The sequence below is a fragment of the Trichoderma citrinoviride genome, assembly GCF_003025115.1.
Source record: "Trichoderma citrinoviride strain TUCIM 6016 unplaced genomic scaffold BBK36scaffold_7, whole genome shotgun sequence".
NCBI lineage: Eukaryota > Fungi > Ascomycota > Sordariomycetes > Hypocreales > Hypocreaceae > Trichoderma > Trichoderma citrinoviride.
The window spans coordinates 1,092,589-1,103,351 of NW_020194715.1; the positions used below are offsets into that span (position 1 = coordinate 1,092,589).

Here is a 10,763-nt window from a genome sequence, read left to right on the forward strand (position 1 = left end):
AGGCGGCTGGTCAGCCGGGGGGGTGGGAGTCTTCTCATATTGAAACACTAAGCGTCATCATGCATGGGCGTGCTTGATATGGGAGTGGCTATCCAACCTTTCAGCAAACATACATCTCTATGACAGCTGCTGGATAAATGAAAAGGAAATCTGTACTGTTAGCTACGATGGCTGTGTTCTCTTCAATCTTTGTACCAGGCTTCTATTCTTACCCAGTAGATACGGTATATAAGTCGGGATGCTGGAAGCCACTCTCTTTATTATAAGGCACGTACCCAGCGCACTCCCCATTTTCTTGCAGACTCCAAACACGTCTAGCTCAAACAAATACATCAGTATATCCCGGGTGACTCTATAACGTCATGGGTAACTGGAAAGTTCATTATCATGCCAACCGCAAACCGCCTCCAATTCCCAATTTTCACAACTTGTTCCAGGGTAAGCCGCATCACACCTTGCCTCGCATATCACACACCAATGCACGGCCCCGCTTAAATCAGCGGCTCAAATCCATCCACCAGAAAACGCGTGACCCCAACCTTCACCAAACGACCAACTTCTCACCAACGCTCTCTCACACAACCATCACCGACAAACGAAATCTCACAACAAAGAACCATCAACACACCACAGGCTTATCTCACTCACCCTTGAGCGCCTTTGCTCCAAGTCTCATAAACCCCAAGGAAACCAAACTTCACCCCCCCTGAAATGGACACACCACCACCCCTCGACGACGAAGCCGCCGCAATGGCCGCCGCAATGGGCTTCTCCTCCTTCGGCGCCCAGAACCGGCCCCAGAAGCGCAAATACAACCCCCACGCCGACGCAGTCACCAGCTCCGACTCGGCAACCGCCCAGCGCGCGGCAAAGCCATCCGCCACGGGGTCCAACTCTACGCCACTCGGAGCTGCCAGGGAGAAGCAGCCTGATCCGGCGGCTAACGCCGATGAAATTGACCTGGATGGAGATGACGACAAGGATGAAGACGCCAACCTTGACAGGGGGCAAGACGATGATCCGACAACCTCAGCCGGGGCTCTTGAAGAGCCGCCTAACCAGTCGTCAACAACACCGGCGTTAGTGCGCCCTCCAGGACTCCCAAACCGTCCGCCGCCTCCTGGAATCAGCGCCACCACAGGCCCTTCGGGAGGAGGAGGAGGCCATCATCGAGCCAACACCCACAGAAGAGAGGACGACGACTCCTGGAGCGAAGGATACTACGATCCACAATCAAACGAGAACCCTTGGCGGCGATTGGAGGAAGCGAAAGGCTTGCAACCCCTGGGTACATGGCTGGCTCCCGGCCACCATCGAGCGAGTGCTCGAAGTTGAGAAAGGGCCAACCTTTCCATCAATACCAGAATTGGCATCATTATGGATATATGGACCGTGTTCGGCCCATTGGTCCCCTGTGGGATGCCTCGAGAAGTGCTTGGTTCTGTCCCATTACGGCACGTGGAGCTCACTGGATGCATCTCTTTGCTGGAACTCGAAGCTGGGTTCTCGAATCTCTGCTCCGAACGTCATCACGTGATACCTCCAGCTTCAGAGACAGAAGCTGTCAAGTACTGGATCGAACACATCCCTTCCGTGGCAGGATGACGACACGCCCTCTGGGGTCATGACTGGGTCTGTGATGGCCTCGAGGCCTACGCTGGAGTGGCCTCAACACCACCGTTTACAGCTACGGCGCGGCGTGCACGGGCAAACGGGCCACTCGTACTTCGGGAACCAAGCCTCAGCGGATTCACCTTCACCACGTTGTTTTTTGACGCCGGAAACGGCTATTGTTATTGCTACAGAAGCTTACAGACATCCTCATCATCTTGCAATAGACTCCAGGGTGCCCCCAGAAACGCCAATGTCGCCAAATAGAGTAGTACCTCCTTGCCTTCAGTTCCCGCCGATACCCAATGCAGCGATATTCCACCTCCAATAGGAAAGGCGTCTTGACACACATCCCATCATGTCTGCCTCTACTCGCTCGCTCCCAGCCATCGCACACACCCCCCGGGAAGCCCCAGGTGGAGAAGAGGGCCCTCGTGGGTGCTCAAGACCCTGCAGCCCTCGTGGTTCGCACGGGACGGCCAACTTTGACCCCTGGTCCTCCTGCAGGCTCCCCGAGAGGAGTGTACGTCTCGGCCTCGCTTCCCGATTGCCATGAACTATCCAATCATGAGTCATTATTGTCGTAAGTTTCTCATTTCCCACCCCCCACACCGTCACAGCGCCAAAACGGGGCTTGTGGCGGGTAGAACCGCCCGGCCGTAGGGCTGGTAAAGCAGCAAGAGATCTGGCATCCAACCCTGCAAGATTGCCGCGCGGTTCGCGCCAATTTCGACGTCAATCCATGCTAGTTGAATCGAGCGCCTCCCCGGTCAAACCGCCTATAGTGATGCCGAAGGGACAAAATTACCACAACTTTTGGTAGTAGTGTTTATAGCCGTTGGTGTCAAAGAATGATGGAAATCGCTTTTGTGAAAACTCCGGAAGAAAAGAGCAGCTTCAATGAAAGCCAACAAAGGAAAAGATTCGGGGGTAAAAACGATCGTCTGTCTCTCCAGGCACTTCAGTTGTATTCGGGGGAGGGAAAGCGCTGGCGGGCCTTTGCGTGCTCCTTGGGGTGCTTTCGCGCGGCCTTTGCGTTCAGAGATCTATTGATAGCCCGGATTAGCTTCAATTTCGACTCTTGCAGAAATAGTTGCACAGTTTGTTCGCGTCTGGACTGTGCTTGCTCCGCCCTCTTAAAGCGGAGAACTTTAGACTCTGTAAAGGGGGGGCGATACTCACGAGACTTTCTTCTGAGTCCACTCCAGGTCGTTGCGGACCTCCCGCGCGTCCCGCATGCCTTCCGAGAATCGTTCACGCGTCCGCGCGAGGCGGGCCTGGGCCTGCTTCTGAAGCTCCAGCAGTTCGCGGTGCTTGGCGTTGAGTTTACCGGAACTGTGTAGAGTTGTCTGTTAGCTCAGCCCGGCGTCACATGGTTTCAAAAAAAGGCCAACTCGGGCTTAGAATCGTTCTCTTGACTCGAGGCGCCCGAGACAAGCGGTGGATCAACTTACGTCTGCGCTTGAACGGCCATGCTCCGATCCAGCGGAATGGGGTCGAACGAGTTAGAGAAGCGTTCTTGCATGTACTCCTGGAAGTCAACGCCGCTAGCCGAGCCGGTGCTTTCGTAGTCGCCGCTAGAGCTACCAATGTAACCAGCAGAGGTGGCGGAATATCCAGAGGGAACACCGGAGGCGGAGCTCATGGTGTCATCGCATTCTGGTGGAGAGGAGGAGTACTGGCTGTAGGCGGGGTGTTGGGTGCTCTTGGAAGGGACAGCCATGGGCATGGTGTAGGCAGCAGTTTGGAATGGGGCAGACATGATGATTGATGGCCAATTGATGACGCTGACTGGACTTGAGCTGAGAACAGACAGGGAGTATGTGTGGCGTGTGTGTAATGAACTGGACAAGTGAACCAAGCTGTGATAGGCTGGAGAAGAGTGCAAGTCTTGAGACGAAGGTCGAGACGAAGGCCAACTGTCTTGTGCTGAACAAGAGGAGAGTTTGGAAACTTGGGGAGGCAGTCGAAGATTGCTGGAGAAGAGTGATACGAAAGGAAGAAGAAGAAAGCATTCCAACTCGATCAAAACACCTCCTTTTATACTTTTCCAGGACCCTCCCTGGTCATCATTGACCTAGTCAAAGGGATAAGAGACCATGCCTTCATTCGCCGAGGCCGGTCATCACCGACCCCGCCTGTGGTGAATAGCAAGCAAACATGAAGTGATGGCGCTATCACCGTAGGGGAGAATGGACGAGACACTCGTGGAGACTTGCATGGCGAGTAGCTAGCAAGGGGCGGAGGAGGCGTGGTCGTGGACGTTGTGGATCGGGATCCTATGTCGAGACGGCCCAGCTTCCACCATCCAGGATGCCATTGAGCTCTTGGACCAACCAGAACAAGGAATTGAGAGGCAAGGTGAAGGAAAGGGTAGGGGTGGGAATAGTGTAAAACCACCAGTTGGACGAGGCAAAGAAAGCATGAGGTGCGGTGGTGCAATGAAAGTCAGTCTGAAATGGATTGAGAACCGCTTCGAGCTCTCTAAACACATCAAGTACATTGGCCTCTACCCGCATATGCCCGGGGGAGGCAAAGCTGCAAAGACCCCGATCAGTGGAGCCGATTCCCATTGTTAGATTAGACGCGGTGTGTATAAGTGGGAAAGGGCACACACACACGCATTCCCAGCTCAAGGACCGGTAAAGGTGGTATGGGGGCAGGGATGGGCGTGGGATGGGGGTATGACGGACACTCGGATCTGAGCAAGGGGAGCTTGATGGATCACTGATGGAGGTAGTATGTAGTAGCACTCTGTAGACGAGGCGGATGAGGGCCCCAAACCGGGGAAGACAAGGCATGCAAAGAGCGGCTGCAACTAGCCATTGGGACCAACAGTAAGGAACGACTGAAATGGATGGAGCTGGACACACGGGCCTTGACGGACGCAGCACCAGGGTTTGCTATGACATGGGGATGCTGGACTCGGCATGGCCAGGATAAGGCAGTGGAGAGGCTTGTGCAGATTCAAGGCACGCCCTGCCGTGAGCCACGGACAGCCGATGGGAGCGGAAAAGAGACGTACGAAAGAGAGGCGAACAGCGGAGAGGAGTAGGGCTGTGTGGTCTTTGTCCAATTCCGAGGGAGCAAGTGATGACGAACGGCTGTTGATTCAACCGGCTCTGGAGCTACCTTACGTTAGCTGGGAACAAGTTGCAGCCGGAGCAAAAGGAGAGACAAAGAAAAGAGAGAACATCGAAGGGAAAAAATGTCCAACAAGCGCGATGACGCTAGCTGGACGCGAAAAAGAAGGTGTGCCAAAAGCAGCACCGGATTTACTTGTGCGTCTTCTCTCTGCTCGCCCCCCCTGCGCAGACCTAAAATCTCATGGTTGGCTGCTTTGACGACGCCACGAGGAAAAAAAAAAAGGATCCATCCGGCAGCATCTCGCGAAGTGGACGGTCCAGAGGCGAGAGACGGAGAGAGAAGCAGAGAGAGCGGGTCAGGCAGGAGTGCAGGCGTTCTGGCGCTTGGAAGGGGAGGTGAAAGAGGGTGAGTGAGGTGGTGGTGATGCGTTGTCAAGATATCCGCCAGAGCATGTTCCGAAAGGGCCAAGATGGGATCTGGACGAGGTACAGTGTACTTTTTGGCAGTTCAGTTGATCCTTGAGGCGACAAGGCAGCAAAGGGGGGGTGACAGCAGTAGATTGGACGTGCCTGGAGTAAAATGTACATGATTCGTCCAAATTCAAGCAACGTTGGAAATGGCAAGAATATCGTGTACATTATGGCTGCGAATTGAGTCGATTCTACGGGGAATCAGAGGAGCGAACAACTCACCCGTTGTCACTTCGCCTTCCGCGCTCTGCCGATGCTGCATCGAACGCCGTTTGTCTGCCTTCTGCCGGCTGCTGGCAAATACGACCTGCAGCTTACGACCGCATGCCATGCTTGCCTTGCCTTGCCTCGCCTGGCCTTGCCTTGCTCGGAGTCATGTATGTAAGGTATATGTAAGGTAGTATGTGCATGTATTACGGAATATGGAGTACAGGCAATAATAATGTAGTCTACTGACAAGATCCAGCATCAGCATCATTCTCGATGCTCGTGATTATTCCACGTGCAGGCCATCGGAGCGATAACTACCTACCTAGTAGCTGCACACCGCCGAGTGACAGTCGCTATGTACCTAGTAGCAGTCCTCCGCAGCGCCTGATGGTGAGACAAGACTTTGGACACATTTCGCTCTCGTCTACATACGAGTCCATTACTACTAGTATCGTACTATCTCTAGTATCTTCTTGCGTTACACTCAGGCTTCTTCGGACCCCACCGCCCGGCTCCAGCAACTTCGTCAAGGCAACCTGCGTGCCATCCTCTCATTGGAGGTAAATGACCCAAGTCGTGAAGCCCGGATGAAGCTCATTCGCCCAGACTTGGGAGCCTACCTTAGCAGCAACAAATGGTTGCCAATTCGAAAATGAACCAGTAAGAAAACAGCGGGAAAGGATGTCTGGAACAGGATGCTGAAGGAAAAGAGGGCGTTCGGTAGGCGTGGAATCCGGTGAAAAGGGACCGTCTCAACCGCTTGCGCCCCTCCCCCGCCATTTCTGTTGTATCAGAGAGGAAGAACGACGAGGATCGAACACGTCAGCCCGCCAGAGACTCGCCACAGCCAATGGGCGAATTATTACCATGATGCTCATCAACGGCAAGGCATGGATTGCCGTACGCATATGTACGTACGTACATATATCTACGTATGTACTAACTTACCTACCTATGGAACTACAAGTGCCAGGTACCTTATGCACACATGCATCAAAGCGCTGGATGGAAGCCGGTGGAGACGCCCATGATGATGGAGCTCGTTGTTCGTTGTTCGTTGTTCTTTTCTTTTTTTCGGTGTGTGCAGGGCGTCCTGCAAGCTCGTAGGGCCGTGCTGCAGCTCCAACGCATCAGGCAAGCAAGGCCCTCCTACAGTAGTGCCCACCGCGGAGGCCGGCCAGGAGCCCAATAGAAGCAGCCCAAGACAGCCCGCGAGAACAGGCTGTCCTGCGAGCATCACCACTTTTTCTCCCCGGCTCGACGCAGCATGGCCCCCAGCCGGGTCCTGGATGGCCCCTGCAGCCGCCGCTTGGGGCAGCAATCACGCTCTGCCATGCTGCCGTAGGCACACATGTTGCACATGCAGCAGGTAAGGTACCTGGTTTTGGATGGAGTACCTGCGTAGGTAGGTACCTTAGGTATGTAGTAATACCTTGGGATAGACTGTATGGTGTTGACGGCATCGATAGACATATACTTGGAGCCCGGCCTCGAGCCTTTCGGACGTCCGGTGGTTTCCTCGCAAGGGATTTGCTTCTTTCGGCCGCTCAGCGGAGTAACACGCAGCCACCAGAGGGCCTCGAATCCGGATCATGGTGCCCGGGTGGACAAAAGAGGCATGTTATGCGTGACACCGAAGGCACGCCCAGCATGTACGACTTTTGCACCTTGCTATCAAAAAAATGACTGACATTTTGTGCTTTGTAGGTTGTACAGAAGAAAGCCGTCCGTGGACTTGTAGATTATATGAACATGCAGGTCGTCTTTGACCGCCGTCTTGCTGATTGTTGCTGCCCTCGTGGGTGAAGTACTGCTCAATGGGCTGCCTCTCACTCTTTGATAACAACCAACAAGTGACCCCTTCACGCTAAGCCATGTTGTGCATTGCATGAATGTGGCTTTTTGGATCATCAACGACAAACCTTGATCCAAGGGGATGGCGTGAAGGTTCTGCCATGAACTTGAGCTGTTTGTGGGCTTTATTAAAACGGCTTCGTCGGCCGACTGGGCTAAAGCGGCGATAAGCTGTCATGGACGAAAGCTACGAGCCAGTGTGAAAATATAACCACCTTTAAACCCAAACAAACCGAGACACAATCCTTCAAAAAGCATTGGAACCGAGCTGTCAAGGACTGTGCGTCTGGATAACACATATCAGAGGCTACGACCGCAATCCAGAAAGACTGAGGTCACTAGATAACAACATACAGGTGAGAACAAAGACAGGATATTATGGGGTCGTGAAAAAAACCATAGAAGCAGCCGAAACGGGAAAAAAACCCTCCCCCTCCCACACGCCCCCTCCTCCAGCAGCCCAGAAGCCTCTTCCCGAACGCCTGGGAAAGAAAGGTATGAGTTGTCAATGGACAGGGGGGAGGAGGGCGGAATTTCGAACAGGGGCCGGAGAAGCACAGATGCTACGGTATGTCCATACATACGGAACATGGGATTTGGTTGCAGCTCATAAGTATTGAAGAAATAGACGAAAAAAATAGTGGAAGAGATCTAGAGGGGAAGTGATGAACAAGTCGAGAAGAAAGGCATTGGGAATGCAATGTAAGGTAGATGCGAACAAGTTCACTCTCTGCTCACAGATAAAAGAGAACATGTAAGAGAGAAGCCCCAGGAAATAAAAGATCTTCAAAGCCAGCGTTGCATTGCAATTGAGTTCATGGGATGCCCCCTCCTCTACGAGGCAGAAGATTGAACAACACATCACCACCTCAGCCAACGCAACGGATCTAACTCCCGAAAAGAATTTCAAGAGGACTGGTAGAGGGAAAGAAATTGAAAAGAGCCCAATGACACCACTAGAGCGCTTGCCGGATTCTACCCAATAGAATTCTAGAAGCTTCAAAATACTCATCATGAAGAAACGAAAGAAGGAACCTGCGCTGTATCATGACATCGGTTTGGAAAAAGAGGAAAATCGACACACCACACAAAATCCCATTGCTGTGTTGTGCATCGCTGAGGTGGCAGCGCCCCCACCCTCTCTATCATCTATCATCTAGTAGCCCACCACATCTGTTTTCCTTGAACTGGAAACCATCAAGGAATACCGGGACTCTTCATGATTGGTGTTATTTCCCTTTGATAGAACTTCTCCCCATACGCTTTCCCTTCAAAGTTCTTGAATTAATCTCACAAAAGAGGCATTGGTAATAAAAGCCTAGAAGAAGCACCAGACGGCAAGTAACTTTTCTAGCAAAGAAGAAAAGACGCTCACCTCTGAGAGACAAGCGTCCAACAACGTCCAGCTAATGACATCCTGTGCACCAGGAACCATCCCTGCCTCTTGGGACGGTGGCTCGTGGCACCTCTTCATCAATGGGCATCGGTGCGTCTGCTGTACGAAGCAACCGTACCGTCTGCGCGACATCGCCACGGCATATGCTATGTGCGCCGCCACACCTCTTCGTGTTCCCTGACGACACCTTTTTTCTTCCTCACCAACATGCAGAATCACCAACAGCACTATGTATCATCATGACCAGCATCATTACTTATCGTAGACGCGGCCTGCTGCATGGATATATGCAGAAGTGGCGTAGTAAAAGACTAGCGGTCAGACAGTACCAGCTGAAGATGAAATGGCTCGAGGGAGTTTATGCCATGATCATCAAGTGCATGATGCACAACTAGCATCTGGAAGTATGTCATATTAGATGTCTATCTAGATCCCTAGTGCTATATCTAACTTGCACCTCCTGGGTGAACTACCTAGCATATATGAAAATCGGTGATCCATCGCATGACCAGAACAGCCCGTCAAGATATCAAAAAAACCAAGCTTCGTGATATAAAACGTACACGCGAAGAGCAGAAGAAGGAGAGATTGTGTGAGGGGGATCGCATTATACAGAGCGAGGAAGATGTCAAACAGACATAAAATCCATGTCATCATCAGAGCACAGCATTCTATACCCGGCAAATGAGCTAGCCAAACAGCTTCAGAAACCCCCAGATACCAATTCCACTAAGCACCGGGATCGTCAAGTTGTCGTCCCATCCAAACACGTCGGCAACCTCGCTGGCCGAGGCCACAAATCCGGACCAGACGCTCATGATGCCAAGGGCCACCGAGCCGGACACGGAGGTCATGCTCTCCGGGATGCCGACAGCATCCACCAATGCGCGCGGCAGCGACAGAGTGCCTGTGAACATAAAGTTCTCGTCGCCGGGCTTGGGGCCCAGCGTCGGGACCAGCCACCCATACCACAGATAGGAGGTGGCCACGCCGACGACAAAGGCGGCGAGCGATCCGGCCAGGGACTTGCCGCGGCGCAGCCTCGGGGTGTATCGTCCCCAGAGGCGGCCGAATGTGCTGGCGGCCGTGTCGCACCAGCTGAGGAGCAGGACGCTAATGACGCCCACGTCCTTGGGGAAGAAGTAGAGGGTGATCCAGGCGCCGAGGAGATAGAAGATGACGCCGTTCCAGCCCGAGTACTCGCTCTCCCTCATGAGGGCGCCGAGCACCTTGACGTAGAGCCGGTTGAAGGAGGCGTATCGGTGCCGCAGCCAGTCGACCGTCGTAATGGGCACCAGCGCGCCCATGAGGTACGGCGGCACGGCGCTGGTCTGGGTGCCCGAGCTGTAGAGCCAGACGACGAAGAAGCCGATGGAGACGTGCAGCGCCTTGCGCGGGACCTCATGCTTGTGCACAAACGTCCGCCAGTGCCTGTGGATGGGGATGAGGCCCAGAGGACTGGGGCTGCGGCTGAAGTCGCGCCAGCTCCATCCCGTCGACGTGGGCTGGGGAGGCGCCAGATGGCCGTTGGTGTTGGTAGTGGCCAGCCGCGAGGCCATTGCCGTCGCCGTCGTCGTGGCCGTCGCCATGATGCCGTCCTGGTCTGTTTTGGGCGCTGCTGCCTTTGGCGTCTTGGCCGTGCGAGGCGCGCGCGTTTCGAGGGGCGAGCGGCTTCTCGTGCGGGATCTTCGGGGCCCGGAGGAGCTGCTCTCGTCGCTGACCTCGTCCACCGCCTGCTGCGCCGGGGCCTTTCTTCGACTCCGGGTCATGGGGCCCACGTACTCCTGCGCGTCTCGTTCTGACGGCGTCGGGCTGGGGGAGATGATGCGAGGCGTCTGCGGCACGCGGGCCGACTGGCGACGGAGCGACATGGTGAGGCTCGCTGGCGGGAGCGCAGGGCAGTTGACGGCGCCTACGACGAGCCGCCGTAGCGAGTCAAAGCCCGAGGGCCACAGAGGCTGGTGATGGTCTCGGCGCGAGAGGCGTGGCGCGGCGGAGCTGCTGCTGCTGCTGCTGCTTCGACTACCTCGGCTGGTGCTTCTGCTTCTGATGCTGCTGCTTCTGCTTCTGCTTCCGCTTCTGCCGGTGCCGCTGAAGCCGTGAGCTGGCGCGCTGAAGAGCTCAAATAGACGGAG

General features: G+C 54.4%; 3 protein-coding genes across 3 annotated transcripts; 1 reads left to right on the forward strand and 2 right to left on the reverse strand.

Annotated features, from left to right (window-relative positions):
* Positions 1-750: 750 nt before the first annotated feature.
* BBK36DRAFT_4651 (hypothetical protein) lies at positions 751-1,335 on the forward strand (the record flags this gene model as incomplete). Its single annotated transcript, XM_024898106.1, has 1 exon — positions 751-1,335. One exon carries the CDS (start codon positions 751-753, stop codon positions 1,333-1,335), a length of 585 nt encoding a protein of 194 aa, XP_024749725.1.
* Positions 1,336-2,572: 1,237 nt separating this feature from the next.
* On the reverse strand, positions 2,573-3,373 carry BBK36DRAFT_1119856 (hypothetical protein; the record flags this gene model as incomplete). Its single annotated transcript, XM_024890633.1, has 3 exons — positions 2,573-2,657; positions 2,794-2,946; positions 3,066-3,373. 3 exons carry the CDS (start codon positions 3,371-3,373, stop codon positions 2,573-2,575), a joined length of 546 nt encoding a protein of 181 aa, XP_024749726.1.
* Positions 3,374-9,317: 5,944 nt separating this feature from the next.
* Positions 9,318-10,499, reverse strand: BBK36DRAFT_1118537 (hypothetical protein; the record flags this gene model as incomplete). Its single annotated transcript, XM_024890485.1, has 1 exon — positions 9,318-10,499. The coding sequence occupies one exon, from the start codon at positions 10,497-10,499 to the stop codon at positions 9,318-9,320; it is 1,182 nt and encodes a 393-aa protein (XP_024749727.1).
* Between the last annotated feature and the right edge of the window lie 264 nt (positions 10,500-10,763).